We start from the raw sequence: 26,015 nt of genomic DNA, 5'->3' as shown, positions 1-26,015 counted from the left end.
TCAGTTCTCTATTTATGTGGTTAAAAAATACTGTATTTCAGTATTGAAAATACAATGTGGATCACCGCTGGAAGATAAACTAAATAAAACATTAGGATTGTGTGTGTGAGTGAAATGTGACCTGAACATCCTGAATCTGTTTTCATGAGATTTCCTGGAAAAAAGCAGCCGTGTCTATAAATAAAGACACATCCATGTTCTCACTTTCTGTGTGAAACTACAGTTTTAAAAATCTGTTTTTGTGTGTTTGTAGACAATATTTCATTGTAAAAATTATTCTGGGTCATTAAATGAATTAAGTAAACTTTACTTAATACACTTGTTTTCTTGGTTTTTTTTAACCAAAATTCAAGTTAATATTATAGACAAAATCTCGAAATTCTAAATGCACAAATTATTGAGTGAGTACAACCTTATTTTCTCATGTGCAACCCACTTAGACTTGTATAAAGGATCTTTACTTCATTATTTTGTGGTAGGGCTACATGAATTCTTTTAGTTAAGTTCACTAACTGATCAGTGAATTTAGAGTTCCTAGCATGCTTTGCATGCGACAGCATTAGGGGAGTCATTTTCTTGAGAAAGTGCTGTTTTATGTGCTTTATAATAAAATGAAAGACTTGATATGTTTATTGTTCAGTTTTCTTTCTGATTTACAAGAGATATTTGTATTTTTGAGTTTCGTGGTTACCATCGTTCAGAATAGGGGTGCTTTGTGCTCAGGTCATGAGAGAGATCATCATGTGAACATCATATATATTGTCAACAATAATAAAAGTTAAAAAAGTTCCAATGCTCAAATAAGTATTTCTTTTTTATTTATTTAAGTTTATCATGTGAGGTGTTTAAATAATTTTGGTTATGTTACTTGATTTATTAATGGAATAATGCGTTCAAAATAAGCTTTAAAGTACTTTATAAAAAATGATGGTAAAAATACATCACAAAATATTTGAAAGTAAATATCTGTGTCATTTCTTACAGTGTTGTTTCTTTACATTAAAGGGACAGTTTAGCCCCCCCAAAAAATCTATCTGTACTTTGTTTCTTTATCAGAACACAAAAGAAGATATTTTGAAAAATGTTAATAATCACACAACACTGGACTCCATTGACTTCAACTGTATTGACACAAAACCACAGAGACATTTCTATATATTTTCTTTTGTGTTCCACCGACGAATGAGTTTTGAATCACACCATGAGAAATAAATGACAGAATTGAGATTTTTGGCCGAACGGTCTCTTTAAAGCATCAATGAGAGAATTTTCATTGGTATTGAATGACGTGAAAAGGGAAACCCGAGACGGTTTGAGATTCTCATTAATGTTCTTCAGAAGCTCAGGTCTGCTGTGCTTTTGCTACTTTAAAAAGATGCCCTTCATAGCTCAATTAGTCTGTCCTGAATCCCACAGCAGCTTTTATTTAATAAGGCAGGGATTCAAGAAACTAATTATGAACCTGAGAGACGGACCCTCCATACGAATGTGTCCCGACACACAGAATCACATCAAACAATCCGCATTCACACATTCATCTGTAATCTAATCCGGATTACAAGAACAAATCATTAACACACAGTTGATATGGTTAGTGCATAATTATTGTTTTTTGTAATAAATACGTTTGTAGATGTTTTTACATCACAATCAATCCTGTTTAGTTTAATATACATTTCTGATTTTATCAATAATTTGCAATATTCTTTCGTGAAAATGTCATCTCTTGATTATTTTATTGTTCACAAAATCTACATCGTGTCTCTTCTTAAACATCCATTTCACTCGTCATGTTAATATTGTAAAACTTCATGTCGACAAACGTTCTGAAGTTCACTGCCCACATGTGAGAGAATGAAGTGAGAGACACCAAGAACAAGCAACATTTTTTGGTTTCTTGTAAAACATAAATAACACAGATTTATATTGACATGCGAAGGCAAGAGGTCAAGACTGCCGCAATCTTACGAGAACCAAATTATTCTGAGATGCAAGATTACAAAACATCCTTTCATTTCTCTGCAGAATAATTCCTCGTAACAGTTACACACATGCATTCTCGAAGTATATAAACATTAGAATAAAACACTGTTTTTATCATTCATCATAAAATTAAATCAGGAAAGACATGTGAGGTCCCGGGTCAAACAAACATCGTGAATCATCTGTATTTACAGTACATATTATTTTGGTTCACAAATAAGGCATTTGGATTTAGATGCACGGCATGCAGTTTCTCTTTTAAACGCATGCTTGAAGATATTCAGGAGATGATTTAAAACATCTCAAAGGTGCAAAAGACACTGTTAGGATTTGGGGTGTTTTTAAAGAGACCCCAGTGTGGTCGGAGCTGAGCTCAAACACAACTGTAGCCCAGAATTACATTCGATTTCAATTTTGCATATTTCTGAAATCAAAACACACAAATAGAAGCAGACGAGAAGAGTCACATCTGTTATGGCTGTTAGAATTACAAATAGGTGCAGAAACATAAAAATTTAATAAATAAAATACATCATATGAGCAACGGTTCATTTATGTCAAGTAAATATTACTATACCATTGGCTTATTGTAGTATGCAATTTTGCATAAATAACAAAGATAAAAACCTCTTTTAAAATCAACTATAAAACAGTCACTGTGTGTTTTACACGAGCGGCGTGTCGGAAGCCGTGGGGATTTAAAGTGGCGGTGCAGGACGGATCAGATCTTTTTTCTCCGGCTCGGACTGAAGTCCGTCTTCAGTTCTCTGTACTGAACCTGACGGCACACCGGACAGAAATCACATTCACTTCACAGCGGTGAGAAAATACAGCAGGTCAGAACGTTCACGGGTCACTTACCATCTGAACATCAGAGGGAACTCGAGACAGAAAGTCCAGCAGCTCATTGTTGTCGATGAGGTAAGGGTCTCGCAGTTTCTTTGTGAATTTGTTGATGCCTGCATGAAACACGTTCTTACGCTCATTTAAAATGGCTTACAGAGACAAAATCCTGTTTTTTTTAAATACAATGTGTGTTTAATTCTATTGGTCGGACACCGACATGTGACAAACATATGAATTGATTAATGTTTTTTTTGCTTGTCCTTTCTGTTTAAATTCTGCTTTATTGACAGAATTGGTCAATTTGTATTAACTTAAATAAAGAACATTAAATAAACCTTTGAATTTTAAAACAACCAAAATGCTGAAATTAAAAATGGGTCGTGTTTTGGAAATTAATTATGTATTTTTTTACGTTTGGTAAGCTGATTTTGTGAGCTCAAAGCGTGAGCTGAATGTATTGTTATGCCCCTAAAAGCATCATTTTATTAAAAACACAATACAGAACAACAACCAAAACAACTAATAAGAGAGCGATCTAAAGAGCGATGCGGGATTTCCAGTGATCAGGTTTTTAATATCTGATGTTATAAATCCATTTGAATTCATTATAAACAAACAGTTCCCACTGCAATGTAAATAAATGAATCTGACTGTATATTGCTTTGTTATTAAAAAGCTGGAATTTTCTTTTGAACTGAAGTGTTTAGTGCAGAATAATGGAGACGTCTCACCCCAGGCCAGCACAATGTACCGCAGCGGGATGAAGTACAGAAGAACAGCAGCCGCACAGAGGACTGTGATGGCCAAGCAGCTGAGAAAAGGCACGGTCCAGTTAAATGTGCTGAAGAATCATAAACACAGATACATCAGACCCTGATCACATCACTGACAGACACAAGAGATCATCAAAACATCTCACTTTTTAATTCTTTCACCGATGCAGGCCACTTCATCCAGAGCGTTCTGAACCGTGATGATCACGTCCTGAACGGCGTGGAATCTCTCCATGAAGCCCATTTTCTCCGACTCCTGGAGTTTTTACAGTGAATTCAACATTTCTATTAAAGTCACATTTGTGTGTGTAGAAAGTGGTCCAGAAGCGTAACGAGATGTGTTTAGTTGCGTTATGAGAAATGGAAGGCGTGGGGGCTTTTGTTTGTCGGCTGATGTCTCTAAACGCTTAGTTGGTGTAGCTCAACACAAAAGCGTCTGGACTCGGATCGCACCGCAGCTTCATTAATATGGAACAGAGCATCTCACGACCGCACACAGCTCCTGAGGGCCCAACCGAACACTGCTAAACATCCAGAGAAGATTAAAATCTAATGGCATTTCCAAGAATGTAAGTAGCGCTTATATTTCAACTATTGCCAAATCAAAACGACGGGGATGTTTTCTGCTTGTTTTTGAAATGACAGCCCACGAAGTCGACCTCACATCCGTCACTTAGGAAACATTTTATTATGGAATTATTTGTATAACCACAGCTTCCCTACAAGTACCACGTGCTTACCACGGTATTACTATAGTAACCATTGTTTCTTGTTTTGTTTCGGAGGTAAAATCACGGTTCACGATGTGTGTTGTGATACATTAAATGTTGTTGTAAAGAATTATAACCAAACGCCCAAATGGAAATACAACCTGACCATGGGGAATCACACATTGGTTTTTATTTTCAGGACGTGAAACACATCTAGCATCACGTCTATGGCGGGTCACTGAACTTTGACCTCAGGCTGACGCAGATGTAAATTCACCGGGAGGAGTTTAGAGGTGTGTTTTTCTTTCCCGGACAACTTAAACGGTCCGGGTTCAACAAATCAATTGTCCCCGTAAATTAGCTGGAACAATTTTGAAGATCTGGCCGAGCGATATCCATCCCGTTTTTCACGAGCCGCCGCCGGTGATCTAAGTGCAAACATGTGTCCGTCCTCAGAGTGGCTCTTTATGAATGGAAAACAGGTGTCTGGGTCATTTGTGGAGAAATGCTCGAGTTAGTTCGGCGGGTCAAAGGTCAGCCCGCTAATGGCTGCCTTGTGACGCACGAAGGGTTATGGGAACGCCGGGAACATTCAGACGTACACATCTGGGATACGTCCAGCACATACGGCAACACAAACCTCAGGTGCCTTAAAGTAAAGAGATATATTTTAAAGCGTGTGTCCAATCCTTAAGAGCACTTAACAAACAGACAATGATCTTCGACATGAAAACATCCTTCAGTTCCATCATTTCATGCTTCACGTCATCAACGAGAGGAGGAGAGGTGTGTGAGGTTACCTTCTCATCTTTATCATCGTCTTCATCCACATCTTCAAGGAAATCTTCCATCGCTTGCTAACACACAACGAAACAGAGCAAATATTAACAATGTCTCAAAGTGCGCTCAGATTTGTCGGGACAGGTCTGATATATTTGAACACTTATTTAAAATAGTTTCTTACATCACGTTTATTCTTGTGTCAATAATTATAAATGTGTTGACAATTCTTGTCTGTCTACACACCGGCAAGCTCAAAATACACACAGTTTGAGCATCTGTGTCCTTTGACTGTGAATGATATGTTTGCCCGTCAGCTCACATCCAACATAAGAAGCAGTGAGAAAACGTTAGGATTCTTGCAGGATGCTGATAAATTCATATTTAAATGAGTAAACTAGTGGAAAATGATGATTTTATTGTTTCAGGATTTGTGCGATGCTTATCACGACTGACTCTTTGACCGGATATTTCTCCTCCCAAAAAAAGCATAATTAAAATTTTGATGGCTTAATGGGAAAGCGAGAAGCCTCTCCAGAAACGCGGCTCATTGAAAGTTATCCGCACGAGTTCCACGCCGTTTTCACAATTAATGCAAAATCAATTTTCGCCGAGGCCAGTTCCGCGTACACACTCGAGCGTGATTGGCAACATTTCACCACGCCATGAAATTAGTTTGACACAATTTAATTGGAAAATGCGATAAGTACATACAGCAGGTGAGTGGAGTGGCACATTTATACGCTGGTGTATCTTCTCTCCCTTTAATTACACGAAATAACTGGAAGAAAATATTCAATTCCAGCTACGGGGCCAACACATGAGCTTGAGATAAAAGTGAGAAATTTGTCAGTCATTAGATAATGGATCGGAAGATTCTCACCACGCTCCGCTCGCGAGGTTCATTCCCGGACACCAGCACGATGGACTTCCAGGTCAAGAGAAGCAACAGAGACAGCGGCAACATGTACATCTCAAAGTTCCAAACCACCGTCACAAAGATCTGAGGGTCAGACATGATGGAGATTTAAGACCGGATCACTCAGATTACAAAAATCTCTGAAGATAATCATAACAATCGACATGACTGTTATAGAGTTCACAGCATTTATTTTGTCACGTGTGAGCCTTTAAATTCTAAATTAGTTTGATTGATTGTCAATGTTTTACTGTTTAACAGCTATAAATAAAATAAAAAAAGGTAACAACCACATTATTCTGCTGTATTTTTAATGTCCCAGTGAAATTAAAAATTAAACAATGCAGTATTTTTTCATCATATATCGCAGCGTTTATTGTAAATAGTTTATCAATGTGGGTCGTTCACTTTTTAAAATTTGTCATAATGTTGAGTTGAAATGTAAAAAAATTCCGTCCAGTAATGACTATCCATCACAAATCACTGTCAATCTGACAGTTCCATTTCAAAATGCGACGACTGTACATCAAATCACAGAGAAAGACGAAACTCACGCACACTATTTTTATCATTCGAAATTCCATTTCACTCAGAAATGCGACAAAATACAGAAGTAAAAACTATTGCACCTTTCAGTTCACGGGGACTTTAAAATTATGAAATAAACAATTCTCTTAAATTGAGAAGGATTTAAAAACTTAACATTTATTTCATTGTTGGTGTAAACAGGACTTTCAGCTTTTTTTATTACAGCTCAAAGCTACATTTTCATGGATTTACGGTCCTTCCTTAGCAATAACAAAAAGTGAGACGTGTGTTTATGTTTATGACAGATCTTATAAAGTTACCGTCTGTGTTGTAAGAGTGAAGTGTAAAGAAGAAAACACTGAAGGAGAAGCAGCGTGTGATCGCGCGTGCACGTGTGTGTGTGTGTGTGTGTGTGTGTGTAGAGCTCTTGAGAAGGTGTTGTGTTGTGTTGTGTGGGGGGTTCGGGGGGGGCCGGGGGGTTTGAGGTCGAGCGGGCGGGGGGTCACACAGAGATCAGCTCCACTCATTTCAGCTCAAGGGTTCTTCAGAGCTCACTTCAAACATCACAACTCTTCAACACACAAGAGTTACTCAACTAAACGCCATCATTATACATGTTTAGAGTCTGTGTGTTTAAATATTCTCACTCAAGTTCCCCAGAGTAAAATATCATGTCATATTCAGTTTCAACTCATTTCTGTAGCGCTTTTCACAATGTTTCTCTCAAAACAATAAAGATTAACATAAATGTATAAATTATAAAAAAAATGCAAAAAAGTCAACTCAAGAAATGTAAAAATGGATTTTTAAATAGTAAAGATGAATGAATCGTACATCAAATTTTAATAATGTTGAGAAATAGACGGGTGTCAGAGAAATGTTTGATTAAAGTAGAACTGAGAACACAAAATATTTTAGTCTATTAGCATGATCGATATAAGAAAATGGTATAAAACATCTGAATTATAATATACATTAATAATATGCAATAATAAAAACATGTAAACAAAATGTAAATTAGCGTAACCAACTCATAAAAAAGTTATTGTCCGACTCATTAAAGTGATAATAAAGTATTAAACTTAAGTGTCTCTTTATTATAATCTGTCTGTCTTCTAAAAAAATAAGAACTCCATGAACTCATCCAGCTGTGGTGTGAACACGACTTTGTTGTGTGTTATTGTTAGAGTTGAGTTTGTCTCGGCGAGTGGAGTTTTTTACCAGAAAAGCGCATAAACTCCTGCGTGGAGATTCCCACTGAAAGCAGCTGTTGATGTAAGAGCCCACGTTCATGAGGAAGAGCACACATCGCTTCACACGGTTAAAATTCTGCTGCAACAACTGACAAACACAAACACACACAAACACACACTCATTAAACACTGGAAACATGTTAGCAAAACTCACAGGATCATATCGGAATTGACTTATTTGTTAGCACGTAGTGTAAAAGTCGAATATCTTAAGTTTATCTACATATACAAAGTTGGAGATCTTGACATATTCAGGCTAGAATGCAGGTTTATTATTCGCGTGTAACTTTGAGAATCTAGTTTATAAAGTAAAACTGGATTTGACAATCCTAATGTAAAACTCAATTCTTCATTTATCCCCATTCACGGCCTCCAAACGCACCCCTCGCCTCACATGTTTAAAAGCGAGAGAAATGTAGTAAAGTGTATAAGTGCTGGTGCGTCTGACAGCTGGGGTTACATATACGGGCCGAATGCGTGCTTGAACTCTTCACTGGGTGTGAAATAAAAGCCTGAAGAATCGCTGGGCTCTGCTGAATGCACGGCTTTGTGACGGCGTCTGATTCAGGCCGGCCCCTCCAATTCAGCGCTTTTGTCACGCAGGCACATTGAGAGACAGGACAATGAGCGGGCGCAGGCGCGGAGCCGCAGCCGGACCCTCCGGGGTGGCCCCTCTCCTCTCGTGAGGGCCGGCTTGACATTTCTATTCAACACCTCGAGCGACAGGGCACGGGGGAAAACGCTGCGATTCAGCGCTCGCGCCCCCTGTCCCCGACACGTCGGCCCATTGTGCGCGGTCGGGGTGGGTTTCAAAACGTTTCGACTTTGATTTCGGGCCCGGCGAGCCAGTTCTACTTTCGCGGTGCGTGGGAAAAACGCCTCACCTGTTTGGAGAGTTTGGACTCCTCTTCGAAGAACTTCTCCTCCGGCGGAACGAACGTCCGCAGGCCGGCTTTCACCTTGAAGGAGAGGCACAAAGCATATGATTTGTTTTAATTAGCGCTCCGCTTCTCTACGCATCAGTAATTATCGCATTGGACCGGCGGCGGGAAGAAAAAACAACAACAATAGAGACAACATCCAGCGCTCGACTTACGCTGTTGAAGATGACGTCGGCCTCCAGAAAGATGAGCCCTTTTGTTGGCCCTGTCAGCTCCTTGTTTTTCAAGACGTAGGCCTTCTGTTCGCCGTTGCGGATCTGTGTGAGGAAGACGTGACAGCCTGCTGTCTGGCAAAGCCCCAGCGGACCCCCCCGCCCGGCTGACCCCTGATCTCCCAGCGGCGGCATCAAACAGCCAGCCGCGCGTTCCCCCCCCCGCCCGCCCGTCTCTGACAAGTACCTGCTCATTACCAGCATCCCTCTGTCATCACCGCATCAGCCGGCCACGGGGAGGCCCAGCTGTGTGCCCGCCATCCATCTATTTACTTCAAAACTGCTTTCTGAAAGCGTTCCTACACCACGTGCGTTCATGTGAATTGAAGCGCAACTTACGTTCAGTAAAGGGATGGCCACTTTTCCCAGAAAATCGGCGCTGCGGTCTCGATCCTCGTCGTACACGGTGAATTCCAGCACGGCGTGAATGTCTTTTACGTTGCTGTGAGGAAACCCAAAGAGATGACATGTCAGCAATAAACAGGAAGTGAATATTCACGCTTGACATTTGATCCGTGTGTGATGCTCTATATCCTCCTGCATATCATGGTATATTAAACACAGCAGAAAATCCGTGCGACCAATGGGAATTCTTGAAAGTTGCATAGCAACGCCCTAGCAACATCACAGCGAGGACTTTGTGCAGCCGTCAGTTTTTCTTCTGAAGATATAAGAATCCAGCTGTCGGGCCTTGTTTACGTCGAGCTAAACTTTATTTCTTCAGAACTGCACAATCTCATTATAAAAAATTAGATTTGGGGTTTAAGACAGTAAACGAATTTTATATAGAATATATGGCTCAATCAAGCCCTTCTCGTGTCTTATCAAGGTTTCTTCCTTGTGCAGAACACAAAAGAAGATATTTTGAAGAATGTTGATAACCGAACAACACTGAACTTCATTGACTTCCATTGTATGCACACAAAATCACAGAGACATTTCTCAAAATATCTGCTCACATACAGCCGTACAACCACACGAGGGTGAATAAATGATGACAGAATTTTGATTTGTAGCCTCTTGGGTTCCCTTCAGGACATACAGTGATGTGTTTCGTGTGATGTATGATGAGAATGCCGCAGTGAGGGTGTAACTCACAAGATGAAGACTTTATTCCACTCTGGGTTCAGTGTTTTGTAAACTGTGTGCGTCTGCAGACGGTCATTACTCAACTCTGCCACACAGAACGGATCACTCTTTCCTGAAACACCAACAATGTTTCCGTATTAACACACACCCTTAAAATTAAATAAAGACATAAATATTTTAGCCAACTCCTAAAGTTTTGACATCGTGTTTAATAAAACAATAATATAATGTATTCATCATGTTATCATAACTTTGAAAAAAGTGAGTAATATAGAAGTTTAAATGTGGCTTGATGTTTCACAATCATTTGTGTTTTTAACATCAGTGTTTTGTATTGTGCATACACATACAAAGACCGACAGAGACAGACAGACAGACAGACAGACAGAGAGAGAGAGAGACAGACAGACAGGCAGAAACAAGACAGACAGATAGTCAGACGGACAAGCAGAGATATACAAACAGACAGACAGAGATAGACAGACAGACGAACAGAAACCAAGACAGAGCGAGAGAGAGAGAGAGAGACAGACAGACAGGCAGAAACAAGACAGACAGATAGTCAGACGGACAAGCAGAGATATACAAACAGACAGACAGAGATAGACAGACAGACGAACAGAAAGCAAGACAGAGCGAGAGAGAGAGAGAGAGAGAGAGAGATACAGATTTAAAGTGCATGTAAAGTGCACAGGTTTTGTGAGGTGATGCTGGAGGAAGAAAACGTGTATAAAATCTAAAGATCAGACTGAAATATGAAAGTTTAAAAGGTCTTCATTGAGGACGACTTCATTCTTCAGTTTTTGTGTATGTCAGTGTGTGTGTGTGTGTGTGTGAGTGTGTGCGTGTGTAAAAGCTTCTTTTAAGCTTTTGTCTGTCCAGCATGGTGTAAAAGCGTGAAATCAGAACCCATGAGGTGGGAAGCTCCAAAGAGATCAGCAACCCTGAAAACTATATGAATTAATAATAGTGTGAGGGGGGGCAGTCATCGATCCATCAAACGCCTTCAGAGGAGAGACTGAGATATCAATCACAACAAAACATTCAGGAACCTTAACTACTGAACCAGACTATAACCTGTTTATATGTGTTTAAGACTGAATCATCAAAACTCTTACAAAATATTACAAATGAATTTAAAGAAAATGTAATCATTAATGTTAAAGTAAAAAAATGATTAACTGAGGAACGCAAATGTCCGAATTGTGTATTTTGTTGTGATTCATAATTTAAAAAAAATGTATATATGATTTTTAATAATCATTATAAATTACATTTACATTTATATGATGAATCACTGATGTTTCAAACCACAGAAACTCCACGAGTATTATAACAAGTTGAAATAAATTTAGTGTAAGAGGAAGTGACATCAGATTGTCACCTGTGACATCAGCGGCCATCAGCCCCTCCGCCCTTAAGATCTTCACCTGCACGACTCCAACATCCTTCAGGTTAAAGAACGACCTCGTAAGACTCTGGCAAAAAGAAAAGAAACAAACACATCAGACAGAGGACGCAAGCATCTCTGACGGCTCCATCTTTGGCTAATCTCACGTTTTGGAGCAGATCAAAGCCGCTCTGCTGCAGACGTCAGATAATCTGCCGGCTCTCATGAATACATCTTCATTATGCAGCTGTTTCTGTAAGCGCTTCACTGAGCGCCTCTCCAGAGACCACAAATCATGAATAGAGAAAAGAGAGAGAGAGACAGCACTCACATCTCTCTCTCTCTCATAATCCAGTTGCGAGAGACCGGTGTTAATGTTTTAGTGGATGTGGATTGTGGTCATCTCACGCCCCCTTGTGGTCATAAAAGTGTACAGCGGGACTGCAGTCAACGTGCCAGAATCTCTTCATCATTCATGATTTGTGTTATAACATGTCTGTTAGAAAATGTGATTGGTTGAAATCTAAACACATCATACATATCTATGAAGAATCTTGCTGCGTTCCTTGGGGTTGTCCAGCAGGTTGACAGACAGGTCAGAGACGGAGACGGCGGCGGTGGCCGTGAGAGTGACCAGCAGCAGCAGGCGTCCTTTATCCTCCTCTAACTCAATGTCAAGTTTGTGTGTCTTCTCTCGACTCAACTTTGACAGGTCCAGCTGACACCTTACGCACATTAAACACACTTACACACACAAACACACACCAGAGAGAGAGGAGCGAGAATACTGTGTTTGACATGAGAGAGACTCACTGGCCGATGAAGTCGTCTCTTCTGCCCACGTCTCTGTCCCATACAGAGATCTCCAGAACACCTCCCTCCTCATCCAACAGATGAAGATCAAACTGTTCCCTCCACTGCGGGTTCAGAGTCTTTGGAATGGTCTGCTCATAGAGAGAGAGACAGACGCTGATCATCGGTGATGTTCTTTGATCTACAGTAGGCCATCAATGATTTATATAGAGTTTTAGTTTTGAGTTTAGACAGACAGACAGATGGGAGTGTTCATACTTTGCTCTTGTATTTCTGATGGTTGAGTCTGAATTTGACGTAAGGGTCACTCAGGCCGTTCTGATCCATAGGGACAAGGTCACGACCCTCGATGAGACTGATGCTGACGATACCTCTCCACAACTGAGCCTTTCTGTACATCTCCGACAGGACCACACTCTGCTGTTGCTGTTGACACACACCACAACACTACATCACATCATCACACAACACAACATCACAACACAACAACATCACATCACAATAACATCACACATCACAACAACATCAACAGACTTTCTGTACATGTCTAACAGGACCACAGTCTGCTGATGCTGCTGACACACATCACAACACATCACATCACATCATCACACAACACAACATCACAACACAACAACATCACATCACAATAACATCACACATCACAACAACATCAACAGACTTTCTGTACATGTCCGACAGGACCACACTCTGCTGATGCTGTTGACACACAACACATCACATCATCACACAACACAACACAACACAACATCACAACACAACAACATCACATCACAATAACATCACACATCACAACAACATCAACAGACTTTCTGTACATGTCTGACATGACCACACTCTGCTGATGCTGATGCTACTGACACACAACACATCACACAACACAACACAACATCACAACACAACAACATCACACATCACAACAACATCAACAGACTTTCTGTACATGTCTGACAGGACCACAGTCTGCTGATGCTGCTGACACACATCACAACACATCACATCACATCATCACACAACACAACATCACAACACAACAACATCACATCACAATAACATCACACATCACAACAACATCAACAGACTTTCTGTACATGTCCGACAGGACCACACTCTGCTGATGCTGTTGACACACAACACATCACATCATCACACAACACAACACAATATCACAACACAACAACATCACATCCCAATAACATCACACATCACAACAACATCAACAGACTTTCTGTACATGTCTGACATGACCACACTCTGCTGATGCTGCTGACACACAACACATCACATCATCACACAACACAACACAACATCACAACACAACACAACAACATCAACAGACTTTCTGTACATGTCTGACAGGACCACACTCTGCTGATGCTGATGCTGCTGACACACAACACATCACATCATCACACAACACAACACAACATCATCACACATCACAACAACATCAACAGACTTTCTGTACATGTCTGACATGACCACACTCTGCTGATGCTGCTGACACACATCACAACAACATCACATCCCAATAACATCACACATCACAACAACATCAACAGAATTTTTGTACATGTCCGACATGACCACACTCTGCTGATGCTGATGCTGCTGACACACAACACATCACATCATCACACAACACAACACAACATCACAACACAACAACATCACACATCACAACAACATCAACAGACTTTCTGTACATGTCTGACAGGACCACACTCTGCTGATGCTGCTGACACACAACACATCACATCATCACACAACACAACACAACATCACAACACAACAACATCACATCCCAATAACATCACACATCACAACAACATCAACAGACTTTCTGTACATGTCTGACAGGACCACACTCTGCTGATGCTGCTGACACACAACACATCACATCATCACACAACACAACACAACATCACAACACAACAACATCACATCACAATAACATCACACATCACAACAACATCAACAGACTTTCTGTACATGTCCGACAGGACCACACTCTGCTGATGCTGTTGACACACATCACAACACATCACATCACATCATCACACAACACAATATCACAACACAACAACATCACATCCCAATAACATCACACATCACAACAACATCAACAGACTTTCTGTACATGTCTGACATGACCACACTCTGCTGATGCTGCTGACACACAACACATCACATCATCACACAACACAACACAACATCACAACACAACACAACAACATCAACAGACTTTCTGTACATGTCTGACAGGACCACACTCTGCTGATGCTGATGCTGCTGACACACAACACATCACATCATCACACAACACAACACAACATCATCACACATCACAACAACATCAACAGACTTTCTGTACATGTCTGACATGACCACACTCTGCTGATGCTGCTGACACACATCACAACAACATCACATCCCAATAACATCACACATCACAACAACATCAACAGAATTTTTGTACATGTCCGACATGACCACACTCTGCTGATGCTGATGCTGCTGACACACAACACATCACATCATCACACAACACAACACAACATCACAACACAACAACATCACACATCACAACAACATCAACAGACTTTCTGTACATGTCTGACAGGACCACACTCTGCTGATGCTGCTGACACACAACACATCACATCATCACACAACACAACACAACATCACAACACAACAACATCACATCCCAATAACATCACACATCACAACAACATCAACAGACTTTCTGTATATGTCTGACAGGACCACACTCTGCTGATGCTGCTGACACACAACACATCACATCACATCATATCACATCACACTATAGCACACAACATGACATTATCACACAACATCACATCATACACCACATCTTCATACTCCAAAACACAACATCACATCACATCATATCACATCACACCACAGCTCACAACATGACATCACACAACACACCATCACAAGACACATCATCACACAACATCAACAGACTTTCTGTACATGGTTGACAGGAGCTGCTGCTGTCACACAAAACAACACATCATCACACGTCGAACAAATTATGACAGTACTTAAAATAAATAGTTTTGTCAATTCCTGAAGTTAAAGCTAAAAACAAAAGCAAAAAGAAAATTGTTATTCCGTTCAGTTGTGTTAGTGTTCAGATATGAGTCACTTCACCTGTAAACACTTTCATCAGATATCATCAACTGTTGCTATAGTGACCGCTTCAGACGCTGACGGCCATCTGCTGTCTGTTTCACTATCGTGTCATCAATCTGTTCCTAACATATCATAAAGCATCTGGTCACATCAGATGAAAACTTCTTGCACTAGTCTTACAAGTTCAACTTATTTATTGTGAGAAACAGACTTAACTTGTGAGCACATTAGTCTTAACAATGTTCACAATAAATGAAGGAAAAATGTCAGAAAGCACTTGGCTAACAGAACATGATGAATGAATGAATGAATGAATGAATGGTTGACGGGTCATGGTCAAAAACACAACACCTCAGCGCTTTAATACACAACTCACACACTCATCATCCATCAGAACATCATCTGAGCACATTCTCACTTTCTATCTTACTGCTTCAGACTTAAAAGACCAACTCAATGGCTCTCTGTGATCTACGTCTTTAAGAACCAGAAACACTGCTGAACACTCAATAAAAAACAACTTCTGGTACAGTCCAACAGGATTCTTACGTCAAAGTCATTTCATCAATAATGCATCTCAGATGTAGCATCATTATTACCATAGCAACACAAACAGCACACAATCACACACAGTCACCGGTGTGTAATATTTCTAAACTTAGTTTTTCAATTCAGTTACACAATAAACCAAATTCTACTAACAGAATTCATCCTTGAGGTGTTCGGATGCTTTAGGTTCTCAAACGTTATTGTTGTAAGGCCCCTTTGTGCGGAGTGTGCATCTGTCTGCGGCCCCCCAAATAAAGACTTAAAATCTTAAACTTAGAATTTTAATTAAACCAACAACAAATTTAGTTATACAACGCTGGAGCATCAATTCTTTTGGTTGGTCTTATTTTGCTGATGTTTAATTGCATTAAATATAACTTTCTATAATTCAAAATATACATCTTGGGGCCCCCCTGGATCCATCGTGGGGCCCCGCAGCATAAGGAAACGTATGAAGGATTGATCTGAAAAGCTGATCGTACCGTCAGTTTGAGGACTTCTTTATCCAGCGCTCCTCTGGGGAACACAGAGACCACCAGCTCCAGAGACCCCAGATCTTGATCACGACTGCGAGGATCCTGAAGATCCAAGCGCACATCAAGAGTCCTGCAGGACACAGTCACCAGCTTAAACATCTCTTCTTAAAACAGTTAAACAGATTCTTCATGTAGATTTGACAGAAATGATCTTCTGTGATTTAATCAAGAGCTTCTTGGACTGATTTGTCTTCATAATTCTTCACGTTTTTAATAGAAATTAAATAAACGAATATGTTTGCAAAATTACCATTCTGTCTACAGACGCCGATTCAAAATGTACCTTTGAATCATGAAATCATGAGAAATATTGCAGTCCACTAACTTTAGAATGGTAGTGCGTATATGTAGGAATTAAAACTGTTGCAGGATTAATCGCATCCAGAATGAAAGTTTGTGTTTAATTTGTTTTTATAAAACATACACATATGCATGCTGTGTATTTAAGAAAAATATAAAAATAAATAAACATTTATATATATCCTTCGCCCCGTGACCAGAGGTAGAAAATGGAATGGAATGTATCATTCAACTGATTGGTAAAAGCACTACATAAATAAACATTAAACATGTAAACACCTGTTGAGCTCCAGAGAATCAAGGTACAGGTGTGCCGAGCCCATAAAATCATCCTGCAGGCCAAAATCATAATCAAACACCTGAAAAAGAGAAAAAATAAGCTTCATCGTTGTGTGTCGTTTACTCCTTATGTACTATAGTAAACACTTGTTTATTACCTTAATATAAAGAGGCTCTAGTAAATTGTCTACGATCAGACAAACACGTTCATCCCACACTGGGTTCAGGTTCTTGTGGATTGTTTTGCTGCGGAAAACTTCTTTACCCCCTATTTTGAATTTCACATATGGGTCACTTGTTCCTGAAACATAAAAAAACAGCACAAATACACAACAAGATAATGAAACATATGCACTCAAATACACATAAAACAACTTCTTGCAAGCCTCAAAAGAAAACATTATTTGTGAAGCTCCGCCCCTTATGGTGACATCATGACCCGGATTCACAGACAAGGCTAACTCTGAGTTCACACCAAATGCAACATAAGGGCTTGCCTGAGTAAATTACATACAAAGTCAATGCAAAGACGCGTAAAGACACGAACTTGCGTTGGGTGTGAACCCAGCATTAGTTTAAATAACTGTTAAGACTGGGTTCACACCAAACGCGAATTAAGCGTTGTGCACGAGTAAATGAAAGCATGCCAATCTCGTCTTCCACAAAGGTTGAAAATATTTGTCAGCTCACGTCACTCACGATGACAAACTATTCCCTTGAGTAATAAACAGCATGTTCGCGCTGGGTGTGAACCCAGCATTAGCTTAATTAACGCTTACACCGGGTTCACACCAAACACAAATTAACGGTTTGCCTGAGTAAATTACATACAAAGTCAATGCAAAGACGCGTATAGACGCGAACTTGCATTAGGTGTGAACCCAGCATTAGCTTAAATAACTGTTATTGTGGGTCCACACCAAACGCGATTTTAACGTTTTGCAAGATAAAGTTACAAACAAAGTCAATTTAAAGCCGCGTATAGACACAAACACAATAGCAGTGACACATTTCAAGATGTGTCAGGGCAATTTGTTTTCAGTTAAGACGGCTCAAACCTTCATTTGAAACCGGACAAAGCTGAGTGAGAGATGCTGATCTTACCGCCTCGGTCTCGGATGGCCAGATTATTTCCTCTTTTCAACACAATGTCCAGCTGGTACATTGTCAAAGCCGGCAGTGACGGTTGAGTGTTGTTCATGTCCTGCAGAAAACACACAAAACATTGAGCGTGTCTATGTCGATCACAAATACGACACAAATCTGACAACAAGTCTGATTCAGGATAAACGAAACTCAAATAGTTTTATGCGTTTGGCAGATGCTTTTATCCAAAGCCGCTAATGCATTACAGGTATAGAAAATCAAGAAAAGGAATTTTACTTGATAAATGTATTGCTATTACTAGCACAATGTCACACACATAAATGTAAGTTTTTGAATCATAACCCATAATTCAAGGTTTTTATGAAAGAATTAAATCAATACATTATAATGCTGTATCGAAGAATACCAAAGCAAGGAAAACTTTATCTTGCTGTGTCTTGTTTAAGATTCTACATGAGCTTAAGTCCTGTTTTTATTTGTATTTTTTTTTCAAATGTAGTGTACTTGCAGTCTTTATTTTTCATTATATATATATATATTTTATACCTTTACTTTATTAACCTCTGTTTATTTGATCTATTGTCTCTTTTCCCTTCATTATCTCCGAAGGCTGTTGTTGTTCTTGTTTTGTTACATCTATGTGACAGATTTGCATTTGTACTCAGTGTTGTAATGTAACAAAGTAAAAATACTTAAGTACAGAAGTATTTTTTGGTAGTATCTGTACTTTCCTTGAGTCTTTGTATTTCTGCAGACTTTTACTTTTACTCCACTACCAGGGGTGGACTGGCCATCTGAAGTACCGTGCGTACCGGTCCCGGTGGGCCGCTAACGTAAGGGACTGTGACGGATGCTTTAGCCGCTCAGACAGACATATTATAAAAGTGGATGCGTGCAACGGGAATGTTAAAGACACATATTCTTGCTATCACCCCCGGTCAACAGGCTTAGCCATGTACCATGTGCACATCCCCCCCCCCACATCGACAGAAATAGTAGCGGGCTGATGTGGGCCAAAAAAAGCCAGGGCTAATTTCTCTTCCCAGCCCAGCCCTGTCCACTACTTTCCTGAACAAAATGTAAACTTTTACTCTGATACATTTCCTTTAAGCATGTTGTTTACTACAGAATAAAAGCATAGAAAGAGAACTGAAATAGACAAGTCTGCAATCCGGTCACCGTGACAATGCTAAACCAATGTCTGGAGGTTCATTTTTAACACAAGGTTTTAATGTGCAGCTGCTTTTAAAGATAAACAGCACATTTTTCAGTTTGACTGAATGATCAAATGATAGTTTGTTAGTGTGAAGGAAATGCAAGGAAAGAAGGTTGTTCTCTTAGAGGGATAATATTGGGGTGGGAGGAACTATATCCTTTTATAAAGTACAGTTATAAAGATGTGGTTCCTGAACTTGTATTTTGATGGTTTAACAATTTGGCAACATGTTGTTCCAGATAAAACGCTGAACTTGAGACAGAGCTTTTTCAATAATGTAAATTTCTATGTAAGCACCATTTTTGATCATTATGCTACAAATGTAAACACGTTTGCTTCAACTTTATTTTAAATAATTAAGTAGATTTAATATAAAAAGTACTTATTTGTCTGTTACTTTAAGACTTTTACTCAAGTCATATTCTAAAAGGTTACTTTCACTTCTACCAAAGTCATTTTCTGACAAAATATTTGTACTTTTACTGAAGTACTGTTTTTAGGTACTTCATACATCACCGTTTGTACTTCTTTGTACGTTATAATCTGTGATCAATAAAAAGTTTTGCAGACACAACACTCCACCAATCTCACTTTATGATTTGCTCTTGTTTTGGTTTGTTTTAGTCCTGTGGTCAGAGAACAGTCATAAAGAAAGGTATAAATGAAGTCACTTTGAATGAAAGCATCTGTCAGATGTGTTAATATAAAGGAGCTCATTTGAAGTGTTGACTCACGGCAAACATCTTTCGGGGAATATGAGGAAACACCACAAACAAACATCACCTGTATGCAGAGAAGTAGAGGGCCTATACCAGTAGAATAACCTGAAGGTAAAGCAAAGTCTTTCTCTAGATGTCCTACAGTTAATTAATCCCTTTCAACTCATTCACGAAACCGTAAAATATCTCACACATCAACTCTCAGCGGATATCTGACAGCTTCCTGTTGTTCATCTACATCTGAAAGTTCTACTTCCTCTTGCCTGGCCTTTGGTGTGATGAGGTCACAAATGTGAAATGAGTTTGTGCGTGTGAACCGTGTGCTTTCAACACACGTGAAGTAAATGTTAGCTCTCCGAGAGTAACATGTGAATGTTTGTGTGTCCTGCGTGTGTGATGTTGTCAGCAGTGTCACGGCCACAGACGTCTCTCTAAAACTGTCTTCTGCTGACAGTTTTCCTTTAAAGTGCTGTCACCACAGTTTAGCGCACACACACACACACACTCCGTCTTCTCTTGACTATGTGTTTCTCGCTCAAATATTTGCATCTGCATTGCTACAGGAGTCCACACGTCACATTATCAGTTCAGAATAAATCCACTGTCATCTTATGTGTGATCCGCACACTCTTAAAATAAAATGCCTTTTGGTTCCATAAAGAACCTTTAACATCTGAAGAACCTTCACAAAATTGTTCTTTGAGGCGAAAAATGGTTCTTCAGATGGGAGAAGCTTTTAAGCATCTTCAGTTTTAAGAGTGTGTGTGAAGGGTGAAGAGATGTCCTGTGTTTGCTCTTTATGACCCCCCCCCATGGTAGAAAAAAGTAAAACAAAAAACAAACCTTCAATTGTGAAGGGAATAAACACAAACAACGTTTTAACACAACGCAACAACACACACTGACAGCAAAGAGCTGCTGATCCATAAAAGCCGTTGTCTTTAAATTCTAGCCCTTCCACAGATGCCCAACCACAAAAATCTCTCAGACGCCTCTGTGGAAATATTTCTCATGTCTGGACACGCAGAGACACGAGCTCATGTATGATACACTGGTGCAGGGTCTCAGCTAGAGTTAACTTGACTTTAAGAGCCTCAGAGCTGTTGAAAAACAGAGTTACGACACTCCAATAGACATCCGTTGGAAGAATGGAATGCAGAAGTAACTCGTGTCATGGAGCAACCAATAGAGGTATGGAGATTTTGTCACTGTAAGTTATGTGAAAGTGAAGTGAAAGTGACCTATTTGTCAGATTTGGTGACCCATGCCCGAAATGTGACCTCTGCATTTAACCCGTCCAGTGAGAAGTGAACACACGCACTCCTGGAGCAGTGGGCAGCTATCACTGCAGCACCCGGGGAGCAACAGGCCCTTTTCACATGACGTCACGCACCTTCTGTTCTGCCATGAAGTAGTGTAGCGTTACTTCCGCCAGCGCCTCAGAATTTACTTTACCAAGTCCCTGGAAATGTGCTCGATTTGGAAGCATCTGTAACCACAACTTCCCACACCGTGGCTGTGTGTTTCAATTTTGCCATGTGATAAACTTTGTGGTTTTATTTTATTCTTATAGTATGTTAAATTAGGATTTTCTTTGTATGTGCATTCTATGAGTTTAATTGATGTTGTACCTGCCTAGAATAATAAATTGTTATTGTTGATATTATCTAAATTCTTCAGAGTCTGATATTACCAGTAGATTGAAAGGAGCCTTTTTGTTATCCCAAAAGGTTTTGTCAGGATAGGATGGACTAGTTTATACTAGACTTTAAATTATAAATGTGGCATTACTAAAGCTCACATGTTACAGATTTCCACCTATCACCTGGCCTAGCAAGTTGCATGATCGTGACTAAAATAACTATTGTTATGTTTCTGAGCAAGCATATCGCGGCCAGACTTAATGATATTAGTTTACCTGGCAACCTTTGACTAGTTTAGAACTGACAGTTTTGTGTCTGTGAGATCCATGAACACGGCCGGCGTGGGACTCTGTGCGACTGCAGATCCCAATAACTATAAAAGTATGGAGATTTACAGATAAATTAACTATGACCAACAGATAGTTTTGAAATGTCATACAAGTTATTTTATATTATATTAAAATTGGAGTCAGATCGGTCTTAACCACAGAGTCATATAAATTGGACTAAATTGTAACAGTTCTTAAATAACTTCATGTAGAAATCGCTGAGAGAAGCAGAACACAAGATCCCTGAAACCACACCATTGGATTCCGTCGTTGGGCCAGTGGGTGGTCAAATTTTCGCTTGCGACAAGATCAAAGATTCGCTGCAGTAAAGTGTGAGTAATATACAGCCATTCTCTTGATGTTAAGTACACATATATTTATTTATCTAATGTGTTAAAATTCTTTCCACAGTGTTTGTCTTTAATATCAGTTTGTAGTCTGTCTGCAAGTCCCCACAAAGTCAATAAATCCCCCATAAGAGTCATTTAAAGAGCCTTGGTCACAGTGAACTAAAGACAAGTGTTCTGTGTTCACTATTACTGCTGAATAACTTGACAAACATAAAAAAACATGATCCTTAGTTTGAAAACAGCTGGTAAATAAAAAGTGTTTGTATTATTAATAATAGATCAGAATCGGAGGACGAGGTGTGAAGAGAATGATTCACAGCTCTACTATTAATTTGAGTGTTTATTCGTGTGATTTTCTATGGTGGTCATTTGGTGGTACTTGGAACAATTCATTTTATTTATGGCGGTGCTTGATCTGAAAAGATCTGAACAGCTCTATAGTTCCAAACACTGCACTGAAGGCCCGTCATTCCAGTGTCTTGCAAAAGCATTTGCTGTACAGTCGGTGAAATAACGGCATAATAATAATGTTAACCCGTTGGCAGACATATCTTATGTTCACAGGACTTTTATTCAGAGATCTATTCATATTTCTCCCCAGACTAAATGCTGCTATACATGAAGTCAACATAGTATTCATCTATAGAATCTATTTAGCAAAAATTATGCAAATACAGTTGCTGTTATCTGTCTCACTAAAATGCATTGAAATAAGTTGACAGCACGGATTTGTTTGGAACCAGAGCCATTGGAAGAGAGAGAGTCACGTCAACTCCGTTGACTCCAATGGAACAGTTTTTTCACAGCCATGGCGGTTAATGGAGGCTCTCGATAGTTTCCTGGAGTTACTAGTAACGCATGGAGCTGCTAAACATATCAACTTAGGTAAACTTCTAACCCATTTAAAGACGAAAGCCATTTAATCAATTAAAAAAATGAAAGAAATACACCATTTAAAGAGAAAACATAACTTCCTGGAACTATCTGAAGGCTCCATGAATCACGTAACACGCGAAAATTTCGAACTTCCGTTGGCGCAACTCTCTCAACAACCACGTGACCACACGGCGGCGAGACCGAGTGTCGTAACTCTCATATTCAACTGCTCCGGGGTACACTGATCACTCCACATATTCAACTGTGTTCCTCTTCTAACAGATCAGTTTTTCACACACGTCAGATTCAGTCGTGTAAACAACTATTAAAACTAACAGCCTGTATAAAGACTTGAGCTTTGTGATTAAACGTCACAGGGCTTAAAAGAAAAATCTCTTTACCTGAAAACAAGTGAAATATGGAAATCTCAAGCTGGTAAAACACGTCCTTGTGGGACTCTGAAATGAGTTTGACTATGCAAACACTATACTTTGCATGTACAAATGGCAAAATGGCGATGTACAGAGACACCTGTTTCAGGTAAACGTTGGTGTGGCAAATGTCAAATAATGATAACGAAGAAATTCACATGTGCACACACAACAGACACACGCAACACAAGGATATGTCTGAGCTTCTGATGATAAAAACAACACGAAGATGAGAGTTTATAAACACTGAGGCATAAGCCGAATCAATTATTAACGCATGTTTTTATAAACACGCACAATAAAATATTCTTCTCACACAAAAATCATTCAACACACAGAGATAAAAAACTATTTCTGAAATTATAACGGGTGAAATCTGATTAGACATGACTGTCAAAAACACCCCATGAACTTACTCGTTTTTAAAAGCCTGGAGAAGCGTACAATAATATATCATTTACTGTAAATACACACGAGGAATGCACTTTGCAAAATAAACAATTAAAACCTCTTGGTCTCCCACATGAATAAATACTTTAGGATGTACTTTAGTAAATTACAGTTTGCTGTAGTATATAACAATGACGACGACACTTTGTTAATGTAAAGTATTCTGCAGCATTAACGATAAAGAATTGTAGTAAATAATGTAGTATACTTTTATTTTTAATAGGGCAGTACTAGTGAATACTACAGATGGCACAAAGTATGCACATCACCTCTGATGCACTGCAGTAACAGGTGACTCATCTCATAAATCATCTTACCGCGGTTTCTTCCGTCTGATCCTCTTGAACATCTTCGGCAGCATCCTCGGTCGGTTCAGGCTCTTGGTGGACGGTTTTGTGCACCAAATGCGATATGGTGGGTTTGGAAGCGGGGCTCTGGATCTCCGCGCCGAGCGATGATGATGATGCTGCCTCTGCGGCCGCTGTGCACGCACTCTGCTCCGGCGTGCGGGAGCGCGACCTCTCGCCGTCAGCCGCCACCGCGGACGTCAGGTTGGGCTGTGAGGAAGACATTCCCCGCTCCAAACCGTTCGTTCGCTTCTTTTTAAAGATCCAAAAGCCGCTGTCCTGCTTGCGCTCTTTCTTGCGCGGTTTGGGGCTGGATGTGAGTTTGGCATGGATGGATTTCCTGAAGCTCCGGGACTTGTGGACGTCCATGTCCAGTTTCTCCTCCATACCGTCTGCTGCTGTCACCCGGTCCGTTGTGTGTGTGACTGTTGTAAAGTTAAACACATGCAAACCGATGCAAACGGTATTTACTTACGCTCGTGCGCTCGGCTGAACATGTCGCGTGTGACAAACGCGCTTCATCCGGAAGTACCGCGATGAGATGCGATTAAGTTTTCGTGCACATCTGCAAGCGGTCGTGGGTTTATAAAGGACACAGTCACACACACGATAGGCTGCTGATCTCCACCACGCACGATCTGTTAACCCGTGATGTTAGATTTCACTGCTGAAAGCATCAGGATCTGATTGTTGTAATAGGAACTGAACCGGTTTTAATGAAAACTATAATGGTCTGCTTGAGGGCCTCTACGGGAACGTGTTTGGTTGTTTTGGCGGGATGTTATGGGAACATAACTCCCTACATGAGAACTCCCTACAGACACAAAATAACTAACGTTACAGCTACAAGCGTTTGGTTTAATAGTAAATAGTTTATGGCTCATAAAGGGATGTGTAATGTAATGGAAACCTTCACAGTCTTTAATTGTTTTCTTTCTCAGAAATTTACTGTGAAGAAAAATATTTTAAATAACATATAATTGGGGGGTTATTTGGGCTTTAATTCAGGTTTCACCTAAAATCCGGAAATTTGACTAGCGATAAACTGCCCGTTTCCGGCGACATAAGAGTCCGCGATCGTTGGCGACATATATGACGACGTATATCATCGTGTGTATTTTTATTACTTAAAACTTATTACAGCTAACTGTAGCAGACCTTACACTGCAGTTTGTACATTTTAATTTACATAGTAAATATTACATATTTAATAATATATGACGTCTACAATTGATTGGACATATATTATATATCGTGAATATTAAATTGATTAAATCTAGAACATTAGCACATTGTAAGTGCCACCTTTAACAATCTTAGAATACTTCAAATAAAATGTTGTTGTGTTAAGAAACATTGAAAAGAGCAAAGAAATTCATTCAGATACAAGTACTTTATCTCTTAAAGGGTTGTATAAGTGATGTATGATGGGGTGAATGTTTCATGCTTGTGGGAATATC

General features: G+C 39.6%; 1 protein-coding gene across 4 annotated transcripts; it reads right to left on the bottom strand.

The window, feature by feature from the left end:
* Positions 1-1,102: 1,102 nt before the first annotated feature.
* Positions 1,103-25,437, bottom strand: mctp1b (multiple C2 domains, transmembrane 1b). Of its 4 annotated transcripts, none has more exons than XM_056736401.1 (20): positions 24,526-25,408; positions 18,192-18,291; positions 17,246-17,388; positions 17,088-17,167; positions 16,455-16,578; positions 12,496-12,663; positions 12,238-12,368; positions 11,963-12,149; positions 11,419-11,512; positions 10,044-10,146; positions 9,285-9,387; positions 8,889-8,990; positions 8,677-8,751; positions 7,761-7,880; positions 5,976-6,095; positions 5,113-5,169; positions 3,749-3,858; positions 3,561-3,670; positions 2,845-2,942; positions 1,103-2,761 (listed from the first exon to the last, which is right to left on the bottom strand). In XM_056736401.1, exons 1-20 carry the CDS (start codon positions 24,940-24,942, stop codon positions 2,705-2,707), a joined length of 2,499 nt encoding a protein of 832 aa, XP_056592379.1. In that variant the 5' UTR covers positions 24,943-25,408; the 3' UTR covers positions 1,103-2,704. The 4 variants fall into 4 exon arrangements, with proteins under 4 accessions (XP_056592379.1, XP_056592383.1, XP_056592382.1 ...); XM_056736405.1 differs by lacking the exon at positions 24,526-25,408 and adding an exon at positions 20,194-20,310; XM_056736404.1 differs by lacking the exon at positions 24,526-25,408 and adding an exon at positions 20,145-20,268.
* Positions 25,438-26,015: the final 578 nt, after the last annotated feature.

This window comes from Triplophysa dalaica, chromosome 22, assembly GCF_015846415.1.
Source record: "Triplophysa dalaica isolate WHDGS20190420 chromosome 22, ASM1584641v1, whole genome shotgun sequence".
Lineage (NCBI taxonomy): Eukaryota > Metazoa > Chordata > Actinopteri > Cypriniformes > Nemacheilidae > Triplophysa > Triplophysa dalaica.
The sequence above is the reverse complement of the archived record's forward strand: the minus strand, read 5'-3'. Positions and strand labels throughout refer to the sequence as shown.

Excerpts from the sequence above, each read along its gene's own strand:
- mctp1b (XM_056736401.1), bottom strand. The coding sequence starts at position 24,942 with ATGGAGGAGAAACTGGACATGGACGTCCACAAGTCCCGGAGCTTCAGG. Across the intron at positions 17,168-17,245 it reads TAGAGCCTCTTTATATTAAG|GTGTTTGATTATGATTTTGG; the intron begins GTAATAAACAAG and ends TCTCTTTTTCAG. Across the intron at positions 16,579-17,087 it reads GATTCTCTGGAGCTCAACAG|GACTCTTGATGTGCGCTTGG; the intron begins GTGTTTACATGT and ends TGTGTCCTGCAG.